Raw genomic sequence first — 21706 nt, forward strand, 5'->3', positions numbered from 1 at the left:
ATCCAGAAGCCCCGCCTCCGGCGCGGATTGACACCTCCAGCGCTCCGTACTAGCTTTGCTGCCGCAAGGTGTTTGCACCGCCCGCAGGGAGGTGCGCTCCTCCGCGCCAGCGGCGGCGGGGAAGGGCCGTGCGCATGCGCGGGGGCCTGCGGGGCCGTGAGACCGAAATGGGAAAGCTCTGGGAGGTCTGGGGGCGCGTCGGGCAAACCCCCGGGCCGTAAGGAGGGAAATGTGGGGTGCAAATGATGGCCCTGGGGCGAAGCAAGGTTGCAGGACTGAGGAAAAACTCCGAGTAGGAGGCCAGAGATCTGGGTTCTGGTCCGTGCTCGGCCGTGGACTCGCTGGACGACTTGAGGCAAGTCACTTTGCTCAATTTTCCCCACACACAGGCCGAGCGTTTCCGTCCGAACCCACCCCCACCCCCCACCCCCCAGCCTGGCCGGCTAGCTTGTTGGATGGAGAGCTCTCTTGATATCTGCGCACTGCCTCCGTGGGGGGGTGTGGGGGGCCGGGAGGGGCGGCGACGCCCAGCGACAGCCCTGATGAAAGGATCAGCGCGTTTGTAGTTAAGGAGGGGTCCAGTTTCGAAGTTAAATGCCTATTTAGAAAGTTTAAGCTCCTTGCTTAAAGCGGATGTACTATAAATACGTCATTTTAAAAGGATCCATCTTTATAAGAAGGCCATTTCCACAGGTCTGACTCTAAGGAGCTGCATAATGTTGGTGGGAGTGGCCTAACTTCGAGTAATTGCTGACTTGACAGAGAGTGTGTGCGCTTTTCTTTTCCTGATACAGAAAGTGTCCCTCTAAAGCCCTAGTATGCCCCGGCCAGAACCCGGGTACTGGCGGTTGTGTCCAGGTGCTCATGCTTCTACTCTGCCTGATTCGTTTCATGCACAGTAACAAGTGCTGTTGCCGAACCTGCCTGTCACCTTCCCAAGGTTGGCCGACAACTGAGTGTTTTATCATACCCTTTCATGGAAGTAAAGGAAGAAGGCAAAAAACAGAAGCAGATGTTGAGGCCCCAGAGGACATAGTGAGAAAGCTAGTTCCTGAAGTGCCAGGAGGTATTCCTGTTCATGGTTTTAAGAATCAGTGTGCAGCCCTGGCCAGTTGGCTCAGTGGTAGAGCGTCGGCCTGGCGTGCAGAAGTCCCGGGTTCGATTCCCGGCCAGGGCACACAGGAGAAGCGCCCATCTGCTTCTCCACCCCTGCCCCTCTCCTTCCTCTCTGTCTCTCTCTTCCCCTCCTGCAGCTGAGGCTCCGTTGGAGCAAAGGATGGCCCGGGCGCTGGAGATGGCTCCGTGGCCTCTGCCCCAGGCGCTGGGGATGGCTCGTGGCCTCTGCCCCAGGCGCTAGAGTGGCTCTGGTCGAGACAGAGCGACGCTCCCCCCCCCATGGGCAGAGCATCGCCCCCTGGTGGGCGTGCCGGGTGGATCCAGGTCGGGCGCATGCGGGAGTCTGTCTGACTGCTTCCCCATTTCCAGCTTCAGAAAAATACAAAAAAAAAAAAAAAGAATCAGTGTGCCCTACCCCAGAAAAGGTTCCTGTTTGTTACTGGCAACCAGTTCTTAGGGAGTCCAGATCATATTCCCATGGTGGAGGGCTGACCTTAAGAGATGACGCTCTCCTTCCTTCATCACCCGAGTCTGTGAAGTATGATTGTCAGTTATGTGTTGGCCATCTGTCCATTGAGTTCTGGCTCATCCGTGAGTCCAGTTGCCCCATGATGAAGTATGGGCTTGTCCAGCCCTCTTCCTAAGGTGGATATGGAATGAAAGACTGAGTCAGCCAACAGCTGCGGTGACAGCTGAAGAAGGCTGGCATTTGTGTTGCATTGAGTTTCCACCATCATAGGAACCAGATCTAGTATTATTAACACCCAGACCCAAGCCTGAGCACTTCAGCTAAGACCACCCCTCATCGTGCCACCCATTAGCCTCACCCCTTTGATTAGCTACCCCAAATCCCATTAACTTCATTATCAAACAGAATCCCACTGTCGACAGTGGGTGCCGCTACCTTCTGAATACTGAGAGACTAGCCCTTAGACTTTTTCAGGGCCCCCTTTTTTCCACCCAGTGGCATGGGTAGTAAGAGGTAGGCATTTGGCTAAAGCAGCTAATCTAGTCAGAATAAATTTATATCAGCTTAAAGATTTTTTAAGTCACCTGACCAGGCGGTGGCACAGTGGATAGAGCGCCGGATTAGGATGCAGAGGACCTAGGCTTCAAACCCCAAGGTGAGCATGGGCTCACCAGCTTGAGCACGGGGTCACTGGCTTGAGCATGGGCTTATAGACATGACCCCATGGTCGCTGGCTTGAGCCCAAGGTCTCTGGCTTCAGCAAGGGATCACTCACTCTGCTGTAGCTCCTCAGTCAAGGCACATATGAGAAAGCAATCAATGGACAACTAAGGAGCCACAACGAAGAATTGATGCTTCTCATCTCTCTCCCTATCTGTCTATCCCTGTCTGTCCCTCTCTCTATATCTCTCTCTGTCTCTTGTCACACACACACACACACACACACACACACACACCAAAAAAAAAAGTTTTTAAGTCAATTTTTCCCAACAGAGGCATAACTGAATGATGAAAACAGTTCATTTTAAAGGTATTTTTCTTTGTTTTGTCTTTTGTTTTTTTATAGGGCTGAGGCCTGCGAGACCTCAGGGACTTCTTTCAGTACTCACAGGCACTTCCTATGCCTTGGTGATGGCACATAGGGACTGTTTTCTTGCTCTAAGTCTGCACAACTGCGAAGGAAGGCAAAAGTAGAGCAGTTGGATCTCTGGCTCTTCCTATATCTTCTCATCTCAGACCTTATTAAACTTTCTGAACCCAAGGACAAAGCTCACTTGAACAAATGATTCTGAGTCATGAATAAAAAATCCTGCTCTTTCCATAATGAGGAAGAATTAAGAGATGAACAGGTAAGCAAGCACTTCTGTTTTGAAAAAAAGGTGTTAGTTTGGGATATATCATTAATAGTGATATGAGCATATAATAAGAGAACATGAAGCTTTATGTTTAGGAAAATCCTCATTATCATCCTCTTTATTCTCTTAGAAGCTTCTCTTCACCTTTGGGTCAGTTGCCTTTACTGAGAGCTTATTTTCTTCTAAGGTTTTTTAATTGATTGATTGATTTTAGAGAGAGGAGAGAGAGAGAAAAGGGGAGGGAGGAGTGAGAAGCATCAACTCATAATAATTGTGAGCTTCTTGTATGTGCCTTGACCGGGCAAGCCCAGGGCTTCAAACCAGTGACCTCAGCATTCTAGGTCGTCTCTCTATCCACTGTGCCACTGCAGGTCAGGCCAGCTTATTTTCTAAGTGGATTATGGAATTTGGGTTTGGATTTGTTTGGGTGGAAAGAATTTTAGTGAGGAATCCTGCCGGAAATTTGTGTTTTATCTGTCAAACACTGCTTTGGCCTGATTATCCTCAGGACTCTTAGTTCAATGTGACCTGTCTTTGTGCAAACCTTACCTTTCCCAGAAGTGTATTTTTTAAAATTAATTAATTTATGTATTTATTTTAGAGAAAGAGGAAGGGAGAGAGAGACACATAGATTTGTTCCACTTATTTATGCATTCTTTTTTTTTAATTCTCACCTTTATTTTTTTAATTTTTTTTTAATTTTATTTATTCATTTTAGAGAGGAGAGAGAAAGGGAGAGAGAGAGACAGAGAGAGAAGGTGGGGAGGACCTGGAAGCATCAACTCCCATTTGTGCCTTGACCAGGCAAGCCCAGGGTTTTGAACCGGTGACCTCAGCATTTCCAGGTCGACGCTTTATCCACTGCGCCACCACAGGTCAGGCAAGTATGGAAAATATAAAAGAAATATAAGAGAAAGTCCCTACACTCAAAGCAGCAGATTCTGATTATTCTGACTGGGGAGACAGGCCTTTGCAGAGAAAGTTAGGGTACATATTGGGGGCTACTGGACTTAGAAAAGTGGGAGCCTGACCAAGCGGTGGCGCAGTGGATAGAGCGTCAGACAAGGATGCGGAGGACCCAGGTTCGAGACCCCAAGGTCTCCAGCTTGAGTGCAGCTCATCTGGTTTGAGCAAAGCTCACCAGCTTGAACCCAAGGTCGCTGGCTCGAGCAAGGGGTTACTTGGTCTGCTGTAGCCCCACAATCAAGGCACATATGAGAAAGCAATCAATGAACAACTAAGGTGTCGCAATGAAAAACTAATGATTGATGCTTCTCATCTCTCCGTTCCTGTCTGTCTGTCCCTATCTATCCCTCTCTCTGACTCTTTCTCTGTCTCTGAAAAAAAGAAAAAAGCCTGACCTGTGGTGGCGCAGTGGGATAAAGCGTCGACCTGGAACGCTGAGGTTGCCTGTTCGATACCCTGGGCTTGCCTGGTCAAAGCTCATATGGAAGTTGATGCTTCCTGCTCCTCCCCTTTCTCTCTCTCTCTCTCTCTCTCTCTCTCTCTCGCTCCTCTCTGAAAATTGAATAAATAAAATCTTTTAAAAAAGAAAAAAGAAAGAAAGAAAAATGAGAGACCATTGTAGCCTCATTTTTGAGGTAGGCCCTAGAGGAGATGGAACTGGTTTTGAAGGGGACAGAGGACACAAGAAGTAGGAGGCAGGTGTGTATTCTAGAGGAAAATCACATGGCCCAAAGGATCGAAGTGAGAGGAATTACAACAGTGTGTTCATTGGATTATAGTGGGAAATACTAATGCTTAGGCAACATGAAGCCAGTTATGGAGGAGCTGGTTCAGCTGTGGTGTGTCTTGGGCATCCGTTCTCGTGTCCCAAGCACAAAGAAATCAAAGATGAATTTAAAGAGTCTTAGCAAAAATAGGTAGGAGGGATTGGAGTAATGGAATACTTGAGGATTCCAGGACCTTGACTTAAGCAATGATTCCTTTATTAGTTATTTTCCTTTGATTATTTTTTATTTTGTTTATTTTACAGAAAATAATACATTCACATACCTCAAAATTCAAAAAATACAGAGGATATACTATGAAAAACCTGCCTTCTACCTTTGTCCTCTGACCACCCAATTTTTGTACTAGAGGCAAAGTTACTATTTCCTTGAGTATAATTCTGGAAATATTCTCTGCAGAGATAAACATATATGTTTTTGTATTTATTTTTATTTATTGATTTCAGCTAAAGAAGTAGGGAGAGAGAGACAGGAACATTGATCTGTCCCTGAATGTGCCCTGACTGGGGATCGAACTGGTCAACTGTTGTGCTTCTGGATGATGCTCTAACCAACTGAGCCATCTGGCTAGGGCGTTTATGTATTTTTTAAAAATATACAAATGGTAAAACAGTGTATATAATCTGGCATTTGTTTATTCACTTAATCACATGAAGATTGTCCCATACTGTCCTTATATAAAGCACTTTCTTATTTTTTGTGTCTATATAGCAGTGGTTGGTCCCCAAAACCCCGGGCTGCGGACTGGTACTGTCCGTGGGCCATTTGGTACCGGTCCACAGAGAAAGAATAAATAACTTACATTATTTCCGTTTTATTTATATTTAAGTCTGAACTATGTTTTATTTTTTTAAAATGACCAGATTCCCTCTGTTACATTCGTCTAAGACTCACTCTTGACGCTTGTCTCGGTCACGTGATACATTTATCCGTCCCACCCTAAAGGCCGGTCTGTGAAAATATTTTCTGACATTAAACCGGTCCGTGGCCCAAAAAAGATTGGGGACCACTGCTATATAGGATCTCATTGAGTGGATATTCTTTGTTTAATTAGTTCATTAGTGGGCATTCATATGTTTTTTTTGTTTTTGTTTTTAAGATTTTATTGCTTGACCTGTGGTGGCGCAGAGGATAGGGTTGACCTGGAACACAAGGTCGCCAGTTCAAAACCCCGAGTTTGCCTGGTCAAGGCACATATGGTAGTTGATGCTTCCTGCTCAACTACCATATGTGTTTATTTATTAATTTTAGAGATAGGAGAAAGAGAAAGGCGGGAGGATGGGGGAGAGGAGCAGGAAGCATCAACTCATAGTTGCTTCTCCTATGTGCAACTTGGGACAATGCTCTAATCAGCCAAGCTATCCAGCCAGGGCTAATGTTGGTTTGGGTTTTTTTTTTATTTTATTTATTGAGAGAGAGAGAGAGAGAGAGAGAGAGAGAGAATGTGTGTGTTTGAGCAGGTAGCATCAACTCATAGTACTTGCTTTCATATATGCCTTGACCACACAAGCCCAGGGTGTCAAACTGGTGACCTCAGCATTCTAGGTCACTTTATCAACTGCACCACCACAGGTGAGGCTCCAATGTTGGGTCTTTGATAATATACTAAGTGACAAATATTCTCAGAGTAGTTTTTTGTTTTGTTTTGTTTTTCTGTATTTTTCTGAAGCCAGAAATGGGGAGAGACAGTCAGACAGACTCCCGCATGTGCCCGACCAAGATCCACCCGGCACGCCCACCAGGGGGCGATGCTCTGCCCCTCCAGGGGGTTGTTGCTCTGTTGCAACCAGAGCCACTCTAGCGCCTGGGGCAGAGGCCGAGGAGCCATCCCCAGCGCCCAGGCCATCTTTGCTCCAGTGGAGCCTGGGCTGCGGGAGGGGAAGAGAGAGACAGAGAGGAAGGAGAGGGGGAGGGGTGGAGAAGCAGATGGGCACCTCTCCTGTGTGCCCTGGCCGGGAATCGAACCCGGGACTTCTGCACGCCAGGCTCACGCTCTACCACTGAGCCAACCGGCCAGGGCCAGAGTAGTTTTATTTGACAGTTCTCTTATGAGTAAAGTTGAGCATTTTTCATGTTTAAGAACTACTTGTGTAAACCATCCATATCTATGTCTGTTTTTCTACTTGGTTGGGTTTTTTTTTCCTTACTGGTTTGTAGAACTAATTTTTGACATATTAGGTAAATTAGCCCTATAGTGGTGATATGAGTTGTAAAAAGTTGGTCAGGTAGGTTTTTTTAAGCTCTAACAGGGGGAAGGTTTGGCAGAGCAGAAAGGAACGACCTCAGTGAACTTCACTCACTCAGAGCCCTGACACCTTTAACACAGCCAGGAAATCTAGATGAGATTTTTGAGATAACATTAACTCAGTTCTTTGCAGTTTTTCTGAAAACTAGGCTAAACACAAGCTTTCCCTTACAGTACTCCTTGTAGTTAACTTCTTAGGAGTTCATCCATTTTCCGTGCATGTACTGGGAGGAGGAGTGACGTTTCAGCTTTTGTCTTTGAGGACTGACACGTGCCGGGAGGTTGACTCTGGTTTGTCTTCCAGGCTGACAGTGTGTCTGCTGCGTACTCGCCACCATCTGACAAGGACAGCAGTGCTCTTCTGGCGTTCAGAGGAATTCCTGTACATATTGTCTGCACCTTAGTACCGTCTGCCAACATAAGTTTCTGTTGTGTGCTGCTGTGTGACACGGTGGCAGAGACCCTGCCCTTCAGGAGCTCACAGTCAGGGGAAGGGGTGTTGAGCACAAACAACTTCTATCTAATACGATAATTACAATAATGAAGCAGAATTTGAAGTGTAACAGGAATAGCAAAGACACATCATAGTCACAGATGAGTTCTGGGAGCTTCTGTTTGTTTCCTAAGGCATATACTTATCCTCACATCACCCAAGTTCTACATCATAGTCAGAGTTTTCCAAGATTGGCTTTAATCAACCTGTCAGGGTAGACTAGATCCTTCTGGCCTCCAATTGCAAGGACATTTGGTACAATGGGAGGGATATGTTTTTGTGGATGGGGAGACATCGATTCTGCCTTCGCATTAACAGTCACTGCCCCGACAGATCTCGGAGTTGAAGAGCCACAGCACCCTCCAGGCCCTGACAACAGAAGCTAATGGATGGGCACCAGGTGGTAAGGTCCCTTTCAGGACCCTGGGACCCTGGGTGGGGCCCCAGTCAGAGCTCCCCATGGATCTGGAAAAACGTCATTTGAATTTCTCTGACTACTTGTCCTACAGAATTTTGTAGATTTTTTATTATCAAGGAAACTTAGAATCAACACTGGAGGAGTCAAAAGATCTGAGTTCTAATCTAGCCCCACTAGACCTAAGTGACTTACTGTTTGCTTTCGGGCAAATCAGCATCTCAGTGTCTGTAGTAGAAATAGTAATACCTCCTTTATCCTAAAAAGGATATTATGATAGTGAAATAAGACAGTACAAGCAAAAAGGCTTTGGAAAAGCATCCTGTGTTATCTGCTTTAAATGATTCTTTCTTCTTTTACTATATTTAAAGCTGGTTTCACAGAAAGCCACACTTACCAATTCAGAAGCACCAGTTCTGGAGTCAAATAGCTTTGACTTAAACATTGCTCTCTCACCACCAGCTGCATGAGCTTGAGCAAGTTACCTAACCTTCCTAACCCTTACTTTTCTCATCTATAGACCAGGGATTGTAACAGAACATGTATTATGGGATTTTATAAGGATTATGTGAGATAATATAAAGTGCCTTGTACACAGAATGTAAATCACAGTGAGAGCTTATTGGTATAGATTATTGTTAAATTCTACAAACTGAAAATCTAATCTCCAAAAATATGGAGCTTATTAAAAATATTCCAAGGTAGAAAATTATTTGGATATTGATGAAGTATCTTTTTTTAGTTATTATTATTTTAGGTAAGAGGAGGGGGGATAGTGAGGCAGACTCCTGCATGCGCCCCAACCGGGATCCACCTGGCAACTCCATCTGGGACCAATGCTTGTGTCCAAGCTGTTTTTAGCATCTGAGGCTGTCGTTCAGATGAACTGAGCCATCTCAGTGCCCAGAGCCACACTTAAATCAATCAATCCACTGGCTGTGAGAGAGGAAGAGTTAGAGAAGGGGGAGAGGTAGAGGGAGAGAAGCAGATGATTGCCTCTTGTGTGTGCCCTGACCAGGAATCAAGCCCTGATGGGATTTGAACTCAGGACTTCCTTATACCAAGCCAACACTCTATCCACTGAGCCACTGTCCAAGGCTGATGAAGTATTTTGTGATAGTATTTTCTTTTTACTGTGTGGTGACAAACCTAACATTTATTAGAGATTTTACCTTAAATGCCAAGATGTTTTATATTTCAGTATAACTGGCATTATGTGCCAGGTAGTTTTGATTGTATTGAACAATTACAATTTATTTTACCATTGCTCTCAGCTAACTTAAAATAGTAGGCTGACTAAATCAGCAATGCTGATTTTTATACAAATAAGTAGAAGAGAGCCTAAATAAAGGAGGTAGTTGCAAAAAGGAAAAAAGCCAGCCATATCATTGTGAGCTGCATTTGTTAGCATGAAGATTTGTTTTGCCTCTTTATTCTTCTGTTGGGGAAAATTAGTATTCATTAAGTATCACCTTTAGATGGAGAAGTAGTCTACCTGGTTTCAAAAGGAAAGGAAAGAGACACTTGCACATGATTTCGGTATTTGTCTCCAGTTTATAGGCACCAAGTTACAATTGCTAGTTGAGGCCTTTACTTTCTCATGACTAATCTGCTGTCAGCGAATTCCCACGCCCTTGCTGATGACGTTTCTGCTCCTTGATCACAATCTTTGATCAAGTTGTTTGTTGGTGAGGTTGTGTGGGGTGGGAGATTGGTCAGATTGCTTGTGATGAGGACCCGAAGGGTGAGGAGCAGTAAACCTGGGCACAGGCGAGGGGTGAGGGCTGTGGAGCCCTTTGGTGTCACAGTGAGCACACAGTACTGCTTTTCCTTTTTTCAGCCACTCGGTTCTTCCTTTATCTCCCAGCGGTGCAGCATGCTGGAAGTGAGTTTTGTTTTTGTTTCCTTTTAACCGTCCATGGTCGAATATTCTGTTGAGGTTATCTAGCTTGGAAGCCCTGAGACTCTGTGTCTGCTGTCCCGCCCATGGTTTGGGGCTAGCAAGATTGAATTTCCTAGAGGTCCGGGCATTCAGGAGACCCTGGACCAGTCTCATCTGCCACCACTGTTCACCACCCTGCTGGACCCAAGCCCTCTACTGTGCCCATAATACTAGCTAATACGTATTGAGCACTTAACGCTTGGGCCACATACTCCTCTAAGAAATGGAAGTTACATCATCCTCACAGTAGTCCCACAAGTGACTGCAGATGGTTAAGTAATTTGCCCAAAGACAAACAGCTGGTAGGTGTTGGAGATGAAATGTTCACAGCCATCGGCTCTGGCGTGGGCTTTCAACAGCACCCTCCACTGCTTCTCAGCAGCTTTCTCTTCCTTATTATCCACTAGTGTTCTGAGTTTTGGGGAGAATTTTATTTAATTCACAAGCATATTTTCAAAATAGTTTATTGTCATGTGATGTCCACTGCTTTTACCACTGAGGCTGGAGTGATCAACATTTTGGGTATTTAACTGAAGTCCCTTCATCCTTTCCACTATTTGCTGATGTCCTCCCTAGCAAATGGGAAAAGTCAGTGACAGGATGCACCACTAGCAATTTGGGCAAGAGAGCAACAGCTGTAGTTTGGAGAAAAAGGCCATGTAGTGGCTATAGAGAGGCTCTCCTGCTTCTTTTCTTCTGCTCACCCCCCCCCCTTTTATTGAGCTTTCATTTATTCATCAAATGTTTGTTGAACACGTGACATGCAGGAGCACTGTGCTAGGTTCTAGAGAGCCCTGTCCTCTGTGCTCCCAGTGTAGGGAAAGGATGGTCACAACTGTGATGTGGTGTCCAGGTGGGGTGATCATCAGAATTCACTGAAGGCTGAGCTAGAGCTGCAGCAGAAAGAATTGGAACTGCAGGCAACAGTACCTAGGGTGCTGGCTCACAGCAGAGGGAGACCAGTCTGTGCCAAGGCACTGAAGGTGGGAAGACAGGCAAACTTGAGGTAGTTCTGTATGTCTAGGGCAGAGCTAGAGAGGTACGAAGGGTCCAGATTGAAAGGTACTAAGGTGCTATGCTGATCAGGTGGGTATTACCCTGGGAGTTATAGACAATTAATTCCTGGAGAGTTTTGACTGGGGGGGGGGAGGGTGTGATTATCAGATCTGCCTTTTCAAAAGTTCATTCTGGCAGCCATGTGAAAAGGGCATCTGAGGGCAACAAGATCAAGGCAGGCAGATAAGTCTGGGGGCTGACAGTGGTCCAGACCCCCTAGATCTCAGAGGGTCTCCTTTTCTCCCTGTTGCAGTCATGAGCACAGAGGTGCTCAGAGCCCAAGAGGAATGGGAAGCCGTGGACAGCATCCAGCTAGAGACAGGTAATGCAAGAATGGCACCGCCTCCATACGGTCAGCTACTGGCAGAGGGACCGTCCACACGGGAGGCTGATGTGTCTGACTCGGATTAGGACACAGAATTCCTGAGTGTTGTTTCAGCTATGTGACACAGAGTAAGATCTCTTTTTTGGATCTAAAGATGACATTCTGGAGAAAATGGGAATGAATGCCATGAGGAAGGGGCTGCCATCGACCCAGGCCTGAGAGAAGACAGGCAGGCCCATGGCCAGGGTCAGCTTCTGCAGGGTGAGGAGGTTAGGCAGGATGGAAATGGGCTCCCAGGGCCCCTGCATAAGGTTGAGCAGGTTGTTCTGAACAAGGAAACCCCTGGGGTTGGGGACTGAAGCCTTCTGCTGGAATGCTCAGGGTTTGCTGAAAATTGTCTCACATCCCTCTTTGAGAGCTGTAGGAAAGCAAACTGGGACCCACATCCTGCCCGAACTCCTGGAGAGGTTTTACTGCTAACAAGAAGTTCATTCCTGTGGACTGGAACAAAGGCTGGACGGGGGTCATTCATATACAGGGTGTGAGAAGAGGTAAAGAAGAAATTAGGGCCTGACCAGGTGGTGGCGCAGTGGATAGAGCGTCAGAGTGGGATGCAGAGGACCCAGGTTTGAGACACCGAGGTCGCCAGCTTGAGCACAGGCTCATCTGGTTTGAGCAAAAGCTCACCAGCTTAGACCCACAGTCGCTGGCTCCAGCAAGGGGTTACTCGGTCTGCTGAAGGCCCACGGTCAAGGCACATATGAGAAAGCAATCAATGAACAACTAAGGTGTTGCAATGCGCAATGAAAAACTAATGATTGATGCTTCTCATCTCTCTCCGTTCCTGTCTGTCTGTCCCTGTCTATCTCTCTCTCTGACTCACTCTCTGTCTCTGTAAAAAATAAAATAAAATAAAAAGAAGAAATTAGGAAAGACCCCTAAGCAAACCTGTGGCACATTCTGATGTGGGTACCTACTCTAGTCAGTGACTTGCCCGCTCACAGATGAGTGGAGTTAGGGAGCCCCTGAGGGGTAGATCTATCCCTACTCACTGCATAGGTCGGCTTGTGAGCCTCTGAGCAGTTGTCTGAGAGGACTTGGCCCAGCAGATGATGCCAGCCCCTTGAACGAGGATTGCTTGTAGTAGCTTTGGGTGTCTAATGTTTACAGATGGAAGCCAGTTCTGGGCTTAGAGGTGACAACCAGAAGGCCTCAGTAAGCGTTTGCTGCCACAATGACTGCTGTTACAAATCCTGAGTGTCTTCCTCTCCCCTTCTGCCACAGGGAGCCAGACCAGCTCAGACCAGTCGGGGCAGCTGATCTCCTTCAGTGAGGCCCTGCAGCATTTCCAGACTGTGGACCTCTCCTCCTTCAAGGTGTGACAGTATGGAGCTTTGGGATCACAGGCCAAGCACCCTCCTCCTGGGATCCAGGCTTCTGTCCTAACAGGAGAGGGCACTGGGCAAGCAAAAGGAAAGCTTCTAGTTGAAGGCCGTATCTCACCTAGAAAGATCTTGGGGCACAAGGTCATGGCTGTCAAAGACCTGCGTTCCTAGGACTGTGCCAGAGCTCTCGTGACTCCATCATACCGAGGTCCCCGGAGCTGCTCCCTGCGTTTCCTCTTAGGGGAGGGCAGGTCTGGCATCAAACACTAGTTCCATGGAGCAGCAAGGCAGTCTGTACAGAGAGCTGAGTACTTCGTGGCTAATGAAGGGAAATCTGCCCTTTCTTCAGGGTGTCAGAAGCTATTTGGGAATTTTTTAAAATACATGAGATTGGCCCTGGCCGGTTGGCTCAGTGGTAGAGCGTCGGCCTGGCGTGCAGAAGTCCCGGGTTCGATTCCCGGCCAGGGCACACAGGAGAAGCGCCCATTTGCTTCTCCACCCTTCCTCCTCTCCTTCCTCTCTGTCTCTCTCTTCCCCTCCTGCAGCCGAGGCTCCATTGGAGCAAAGATGGCCCGGGCGCTGGGGATGGCTCCTTGGCCTCTGCCCCAGTCGCTAGAGTGGCTCTGGTCGCGACAGCGACCCCCCCCCAGGGGCAGAGCATTGCCCCCTGGTGGGCGTGCCGGGTGGATCCTGGTCGGGCGCATGCGGGAATCTGTCTGACTGTCTCTCCCCGTTTCCAGCTTCAGAAAAAAAAAAAATACATGAGATTGGGAAAGAAAATAGAGAATAAAAGCTGGCAAGCTTTCTGGGGCAACTTGAGTGTCCAGTATTAAGTTTACAGGAATGTGATTTTAGTCTTCTCCTAAAACTTGGCTCAAGAGAGAGGCTGAAAAGACAGGAATCAGGTTGCCAGCGTTACCCAAGTCGGTGTTCTCAGCCCCCAGGGAGGGCCCTGAGCAGCGAGAAGTTGGCAGGGCAGTAGGAAGTGCTAGTTCGGCGGTGGCAGAGCACAACAGCTGCCCCCAGTGGTGTCCACCTCCAAAACAGACGTCTCCTAGACTCTGTCCCCACTGGCTGTCTCATCCTGGAACTTGAGAGTTTTGCTACAGTTTATAAATTATGTCCTTTATGGACAGAGACAGAGAGGCTACATAGCAGCCCCACTGGGAAACCTGGTCTGGTGTTTGTGAGACCGCACGGGGGTGTCCCCACAGCTAGCCATCTCTAGCTTTCTTGACAGTCAATGGAATAGCTAGTTCTAAAAAGCAACTACCAAATGTAGACACTGATTGATAACGCCTATGCTTGGGGACATCTGTCTCTGTTTACGAAGAACCTGGTAACTGGGAGAGCCTGTCCACAGGGATTAAACAGATGCTTCACAGCTTCTGTTTCCCTTCCCTGGCGCAGAGACCAGCCACTTAATTGGGGGAGCTACTTCTTTGTGCAAGAACAGTCCCCTGTACTCAGCTTGATGATAAGAACATTAAAGCAGGGGAACCCAGCATGCTGTCTACAACTCTCTCCCCAGAAAAGAATCCAGCCAACAATTCGAAGGACTGGGCTTGCTGCCCTCCGGCACTGCCTCTTCGGGCCTCCAAAGCTCCATCAGGGCCTCCGTGAAGAAAGGGACTTGGTCTTGACCATTGCTCAGTGTGAGTGCTCTGGTGCTGCCACAAAGCAGGTGCTTCGTATAAGGTCAGGCAGAGAGCACTGTGTGCCCACTCTGTCACTAAGCCTCACCCAAGGGTCTTGCATTTTCCATGTGGCGTGGGGAGCAGGAACTGAGGAATAAAAGTCGGGGAGAACAGCCTGTATCTATCTTGAGAAGCACTCAGTCCTTCCCTGAAGGACAGTCCAACAGAGAGCATGGGTGTGTTTTGGGGCAGGTGGCCTGGATAGCCAAGACCCAGTGCATGGCCGAGTGCTCCAGACCATCTACAAGAAGCTGACTGGCTCCAGGTTTGACTGTGCCCTCCATGGAGATCACTGGGAAGATCTGGGCTTTCAGGGTAAGAGAGAGGAATGGTTTATCTTTTCCTGGCCCCCTGATTCCAGGACTGGAGTGAGAGATGGGTAGTCCTCTTCCTGTCTTGCTAGCACCAGGGGACAGGATACCTCAGGAGAGCATTCTGGGAAGAGGGGAGAGCAATGCAGAGGCTCTGACATAAAGCTTAAGTCTGAGAAACTGAGGCTGAAACAGAGAAGAGGGTGACGGGAGAAAAGTTCACTTGTGGCCTTGCAGACCATTGTAAAACCCTAACTCTAAGTGAGATGGAGCCTGGCTTGTGGTGGTACAGTGGATAGAGCATTGACCTGGAACGCTGGGGTCGCTGGCTCGAAACCCTGGGCCTTCCTGGTCAAGGCACATACAAGAAGCAACCAGTGAACAACTAAAGTTCATTAGTTAGAAACAATGAGTTGATACTTCTCACTCCCCCTTCTCTCTCCTCTGTGTGAAATCAATCAATAATATCTTTAAAACAAAATAGTTTAAGTGAGATAGAAACCATTGGAGTGATACGATTTGGATTCTACTTTTTTTCCTCTTTTCTATTAGTATTGATGACAGTCTATTGGTACTAGTGACAGCATGTTTAAGTCCCTTTATTCTCCCTCATCTATAATTGTCTTAAGTATTTCCTCTGTGTACATTGAAAATCACATGAGTGTTTGATTTTTACTTTTTTTTTTAGCAAGAGATACAGGAAGGGAGAGATGAGAAACATCAACTCATAGTTGCATCACTTTAGTTGTTCATTCATTGCTTCCCATATGTGCCTTGACGGGTTGAGGGGGCAGGACTCGAGCCAGGCTATGACCCTTGCTCAAGCCAGTGACCTTTGGGTTCAAGCCAGCAACCTCAGGATCATATCAATAAGCCCATACTCAAGTTGGCAACCTTGGGGTTTCAAACCAGGTACCTCAGCATCCTAGGTCAACACTATTTACTGCATCACTACATCAGGAGAGTGTGTGATTTTTTTTTTAATTTTTTTTTTGGCATTTTTCTGAAGTGAGAAGCAGGGAGGCAGAGAGACTCCCGCATGTGCCCAACGGGGAGACACCCGCATGCCCACTAGGGGGCAATGTTCTGTCCATCTAGAGTGTTGCTTTGTTGCATCTGGAGCCATTCTAGTGCCTGAGGCAGAGGCCGTGGAGCCATCCTCAGTGCCTGGGCAAACTTTGCTCCAGTGGAGCTTTGGTTGCAGGAGGGGAAGAGAGAGACAGAGAGAAAGGAGAGGGGGAAGGGTGGAGAAGTAGATGGATGCTTCTCCTGTGTGCTCTGGCCGGGAGTCAAACCCAGGACTTACACATACTGGGCCGATGCTCTACCGCTGAGCCAACTGGCCAGGGCGAGTGTTTGATTTTGTGTCAACCATCGAACAATTTAAAAATCTCAAGAGAAGCAAAGTCTGTTGTATTTACCCTTTTATTTACTCTTTCCATTGTACTCTCTTCCGTTCTGATATTCTAAGATTCCTTCTTTTATCATTTCTTTTGTTTCGAAAACATCCTTTAGCCATGTACTTACATAGGTCTACTGGCGATCAATTCTCTTAGTTTTTCTTCACCTGAGAATGACTTGATTTTCCCTTTACTCTTAAAAAGTAATTTCTCTGGACATAGATTTCCAGGTTTACCATTGTTTTTCAGCACTTGAAAAATGTGCTACTTCCTTTTGGCCTTCGTAGTTTCTGATGAGAAAGCTGCTGTCATTTGAATTATTTCTCCCTGATAGTGCCGCATATGAGGTCAGGCAGAGAGCACTGTGTGCCCACCCTACCACTAAGCCTTACTCAAAGGTCTTGTGTTTTCCATGTTGGCATGGGGAGTAGGAACTGAGGAGTAAAAGTCTGGAAGAACAGAATATCTTGAGTACAGTCTGGATCTATCTTGAGAAGCATTCAATCCACCTGAAGGACAGTCCAACAAAGAGCATGGGTGTATTTTGGGGCAGGTGATAGTTAAGGAGTTGTTTATCTCTCTTCTATTGATATTTTCAAGATATTGAGGGAAGGCCTGACCAGGTGGTGGCGCAGTGGATAGAGCATCAGACTAGAATGTGGAGGACCCAAGTTCAAAACCCTGAGGTGACAGGCTTGAGTGTGGGCTCACCAGCTTGAGTGCAGGGTCGCTGGCTTGAGCATAGGATCATAGACATGACCCCATGGTTGCTAGCTTGAGCCCAAAGGTCACCAGCTTGAGCCAAGGTCGCTGTAGCCCCTCGGTCAAGGCACATACGAGAAAGCAATCAATGAACAACTAAGGTGTCGCAACGAAGAATTGATTCTTCTCATCTCTCTCCCTTCCTGTCTGTCTGTCCCTACCTGTCCCTCTCTCTGACTCACTCTCTGTCTCCCCCCCAAAAAAATATATATATATATTTTGAGGGGGTTGTCTTTCATTAGCAGCATTTTAATTATGATTTGCCTTGGTGTGGATTTCTTTGGCTAATTCCATTAGGGGGTTGCTCAGCTTCTTGAATCTGTAGGTTTATGTCTTTTGCCAAATTTGGTAAATTTTCATCTATTATTACTTTAAATACTTTTTTCAGTCCCATACTTTCTCCTCTCTTGTCAAACTCTGATGACACAAATGCCACGGGTCCCACAAACTCTGGTTTTTGTTTTTGTTTTTTTAACAGCTCATAGATCTACAAAGTGTTGTTCATTTTGTTTTTTGTTTTGTCTTTTCCTCTCTGTTGTTCAGATTGGGTCATTTATATTGTTCCATCTTCTGGGTCACTGATTCTTCCCTGTTATATCTATCCTGCTGTTGAGCCCATTTGGTGAGTTTTTAATTTTAGTTATGTTTTTCAGTTCTAAAGTTTCTTTTTTCTTAAAGATTTTATTTATTGATTTTAGGGGTGGGGGAAAGAAGCAAGAAGCATCAACTTATAGTTGTTACTTCTCGTATGTGTCTTGACTGGGCAAGTCCGAGGTTTTGAACTGGTGACCTCAGTGATCCAGATTAATGCTGTTATCCACTGTGCCACCACAGGTCAGGCTAAAGTTTCTATTTGGTTCTTTATATCTGATGTCTTTGTTGAGACTTTTTTTTCTAAGTGTGTTAGTAATTGTTTATCAAAGCCTTTTTTTTTTTAATGATAGCTGCAATGATAGTTTTCTACTGTTGCTGCAACAAGTTTCCACAAGTTTAGTAGCTATGACAACTAATTGAGTTCTGTGGGTCCGAAGTCTGAAGCCATGTCACTGGGGTGAGCCCGGGTGGCAGCAGAGCTGCAGTCTTGTTTGGGACTTTGGGAGAGAATCGTTTCCTTCTGTTTTCAATTTCTGGAGACTGCCCGCCATCCTCCTCCTTCAGAGCATCTCTAAGCCTGATTCTGTTCTCACATCTCTTTCTGACTGCATTTCTGCCTCCCTCTCTCACTTTTTACATTGGGCCCACTCAGATCATCCAGGATAATTTTCTTATCTGCTAATTAGCAGCCTTAGCTCTACCTCTGATCTTAATTCCCCCTTGGCTTGCAACATTACATGTACATAGGTCCTGGGGATTAGGACTGGACATCTTTGGAAGGGCCCTTATTCTGCCCTCAGCAGCTGCTTTAAAGTCCTTATCATGCCTGACCTGTGGTGGCACAGTGGATAACGTGTTGACCTGGAAATGCTGAGGTCGCCGGTTTGAAACCCTGGGCTTGCCTGGTCAAGGCACATATGGGAGTTGATGCTTCCAGCTCCTCCCCGCTTCTCTCTCTCTGTCTCTCTCTCTCTCCCTCGCTCTCTCCTCTCTAAAAATGAATAAAGAAAAAAAAAGATTAAAAAAAAAATTTTAAAGTCCTTATCATTTAATTCCAACCTCTTTGTTATCTCAGTGTTGCTATCTACTGATTATCTCCTCTCACCCAAATTGAAAATTTTCTAGTTCTTTTGATTAACAAGTGGTATGTGTGTGTGTGTGTATATATATATATATATATATATATATATATATATATATTTTTTTTTTTTTTTTTTTTTCCTGAAATTGGAAACAGGGAGGCAGTCAGACAGACTCCCGCATGCGCCCGACCGGGATCCACCCGGCACGCCCACCAGGGGGCGATGCTCTGCTGCAACCAGAGCCATTCTAGTGCCTGAGGCAGAGGCCATGGAGCCATCCTCAGTGCCCGGGCCATCTTTGCTCCAATGGAGCCTTGGCTGCGGGAGGGGAAGAGAGAGACAGAAAGGAGAGGGGGAGGGGTGGAGAAGCAGATGGGCACTTCTCCTGTGTGCCCTGGCCGGGAATCGAACCTTGGACTCCTGCATGCCAGGCTGATGCTCTACCACCAAGCCAACTGGCCAGGGCCACAAGTGATATTTTTTATTGTATCCTGGACAGTATGGGTATTGTGTAATGCCACTCTGGATCTTTAAATCTTCTGTTATAGCAGGCCTCCTCTGAGGCTAAGCCAGTGCGGGGAGGGAACACCACTCCATTACTTACAGCTGGGGTGGGAACCCAGTTATCCACTTGACCCCCACTGATAATAGCACTGGCTGGGAAGGGTAGGGGTACCTCATTACTGATCCAGAGTAGCCTCCACTGACATCCTCTTTACTTCCACTGACACCCCAGAGGGGGTGGGGAGCTTCTTAGCACCAGGAAAGAAGAAAAACCCCACTTTTCTGGCCCTGGCCGGTTGGCTTGGTGGTAGAGTGTCGGCCTGGCGTGCAGGAGTCCCAGGTTCGATTCCCGGCCAGGGCACACAGGAGAAGCACCCATCTGCTTCTCCACCCCTCCCCCTCTCCTTCCTCTCTGTCTCTCTCTTCCCCTTCTGCAGCCAAGGCTCCATTGGAGTAAAGTTGGCCCGGGTGCTGAGGATGGCTCTGTGGCCTCTGCCTCAGGGGCTAGAATGGCTCTGGTTGCAGCAGAGCAACGCCCCAGATGGGCAGAGCATCGCCCCCTGGTGGGCATGCCAGGTGGATCCTGGTCGGGCGCATGCGGGAGTCTGTCTGACTGCCTCCCTGTTTCCAACTTCAGAAAAATTAAAAAAAAATTCCACTTTTCTGAGTGCTCTTCTCAGGGGCATCTTGTTGCAGTCAAGGGAAGTCTGGGCTCTGCACTTGGCCTATCACTAAGTCATTGAGGCTCACAGGAGCAGGAATTTCATTAAGTATTACTCCTCATCACCCTCAGTTTCCTCATGGTTTCTGTTTTAGGAGCAAATCCAGCCACAGACTTGAGAGGAGCAGGCTTCCTTGCCCTCCTGCATCTGCTGTACCTGGTGATGGACTCAAAGACCTTGCTCATGGCCCAGGAGATCCTCCGCCTATCTCGTCACCATATCCAGGTGGGGCTTTGGTGGGAGCTGGCAGAGGGCTGTGGAGCTAGGACCTGGGCAGGACTCTTTTTTTTTTTTTTTACACAGAGGCAGAGATAGACAGGGACAGACAGACAGGAACAGAGAGAGATGAGAAGCATCAATCATCAGTTTCTCGTTGCGCGTTGCGACTTCTTAGTTGTTCATTGATTGCTTTCTCACATGTGCCTTAACCGCGGGCCTTCAGCAGACTGAGTAACCCCCTGCTGGAGCCAGCGACCTTGGGTCCAAGCTGGCGAGCTCTTTGCTCAAGCCAGATGAGCCCGCGCTCAAGCTGGCGACCTCGGGGTCTGGAACCTGGGTCCTTCCGCATCCCAGTCCGACGCTCTATCCACTGCGCCACCACCTGGTCAGGCTGGGCAGGACTCTTTTTACAGATAAATCTCTCTTATTGCTAAGAGCTCTCAGGACAGCTGAGGCAAACCAGGAGTGAACTTCCTCATCAGGGCTGGACTCTAAGCCCTGCCACCCATTAGCATGGGTCTCAAGCATTGCTTCAGTTCCCCAGAGCCTTGGTTTCCACATCTGTAAAATGGAAATCATAGAAAGTTCAGCTGGATAGTTGGGGAAATTAAATTAAATAATGTACAAAAGCACTAGGCACAATTATGATGTTAGTGTTTCAGTTCACCACCCTCCAACTCCCGGAGTCTAAGGAGGAGCTAGCCTTTGTGTACCCAGAGAAGGTTTTGTGTACCCAGAGAAGGTTTGCCTCCAAGGGTCAGGCAATACACGGGTTTACAGATAGGATATAGTAGCTTCTGTGGCCCTCAGTCTACTCTTTGGGTTGGGTTTAATGGTTTTCCCAGTTAGTAAAAGTAGTAGTCCTTCTATTTTAGAAAACAAATTTGACCTGTTTCTTGCCATTCGTCTATCCCAGATTTGTGGACCTGGAATTCCTTCACTAAACAAATATTTTCTCAGCATCCTCTGTGCTAATTATTCTTGATGCTTGAGATGACATCAGTGAGAAAAACAGACCACAATCCTTTTAGCAGAGAAGACAAGACAAGTAAGCATAATACATACATCACACTGGGGAACAAAATTTCTGTTGCATCCACAAAGATGCTTGTTCTTACTTAATTCAAGTGTGCTGATCTCAGATCTGACATTAGTTTTTCTCTGTAAGCTACAGTTTTTTTACAATTCAAGATTTTAGGTTTTCATCTTATTGTAAAATTTTCAACATTTAGTTTAACAAATGAAGTAGAATGTCTTCTTGGGCATTATCTTTGTGAAAATATAATAATTTATATAATGCAGTAAACACACTAATACTCTAAAAGATATGATTGCATCAAAATTTGTCTACAATTTCAAAATAGAACATATTAAAACACTTATTTTAATCATAAAATTTGCGTAAAACTTATTTAAATTCTATTCAGGCAAAAATTTGCATTTGTGGCTCTTGCGTTGTGTACTTGTTGAGGACAATCTCGTTTGATGCTTCAGCAATAGTCTGATCATCACTAACAGCTCCAAGATTTTCGAGAAACTTATCAGGGTGACTGTTCAGGAAGTGAATCTTAACGCTCATGTTACATCCAATGTTGCAGAAAGCCAACAGCATCCTTCGAACCAGAAGTTCATAATTTTCTGCTTTTTTTGTTGCCAAGGAAGTTCTTTGTAACTGCCACAAAAGACTGCCATGATGTTTTTTCCTCCTTATTCATCTTCCTGACAAATTCTTCGTCACATATGAGGGTTCGAATTTGAGTTCCATCGAATACACCTGCTTTTATCTTCTCAAAAGACAAGGCAGGAAAAGCAGAAATAATATGTTGAAAGCATTCAGTTTCTGTATTCAAAGCCTGAACAAAC

General features: G+C 46.5%; 1 protein-coding gene across 27 annotated transcripts in view; it reads left to right on the forward strand.

The window, feature by feature from the left end:
- Positions 1 to 81: 81 nt before the first annotated feature.
- ELMOD3 (ELMO domain containing 3) overlaps positions 82 to 21706 on the forward strand; it is a 36399-nt gene continuing 14774 nt past the window's right edge. For 2 of the 27 annotated variants that reach the window (XM_066267561.1, XM_066267559.1), the window contains exons 1-12: positions 82 to 355; positions 2652 to 2934; positions 3659 to 3820; positions 7241 to 7318; positions 7748 to 7832; positions 9685 to 9729; positions 11096 to 11164; positions 12452 to 12543; positions 14084 to 14207; positions 14442 to 14564; positions 17266 to 17344; positions 19719 to 19849. In XM_066267561.1, the coding sequence (XP_066123658.1) occupies positions 2881 to 2934; positions 3659 to 3820; positions 7241 to 7318; positions 7748 to 7832; positions 9685 to 9729; positions 11096 to 11164; positions 12452 to 12543; positions 14084 to 14207; positions 14442 to 14564; positions 17266 to 17344; positions 19719 to 19849 (1042 nt within the window). In that variant the 5' untranslated portion in view covers positions 82 to 355; positions 2652 to 2880. Of the gene's footprint in view, positions 356 to 2651; positions 2935 to 3658; positions 3821 to 6195; positions 6264 to 7240; positions 7319 to 7747; positions 7833 to 9684; positions 9730 to 11095; positions 11165 to 11322; positions 11429 to 11591; positions 11719 to 12451; positions 12544 to 14083; positions 14208 to 14441; positions 14565 to 17265; positions 17345 to 17420; positions 17557 to 19718; positions 19850 to 20759; positions 21100 to 21706 lie in introns of those variants that run through there. The other 25 variants (XM_066267562.1, XR_010730322.1, XM_066267548.1 and 22 more) reach the window with 25 other exon arrangements.

This window comes from Saccopteryx bilineata, chromosome 3 (assembly GCF_036850765.1).
Source record: "Saccopteryx bilineata isolate mSacBil1 chromosome 3, mSacBil1_pri_phased_curated, whole genome shotgun sequence".
NCBI lineage: Eukaryota > Metazoa > Chordata > Mammalia > Chiroptera > Emballonuridae > Saccopteryx > Saccopteryx bilineata.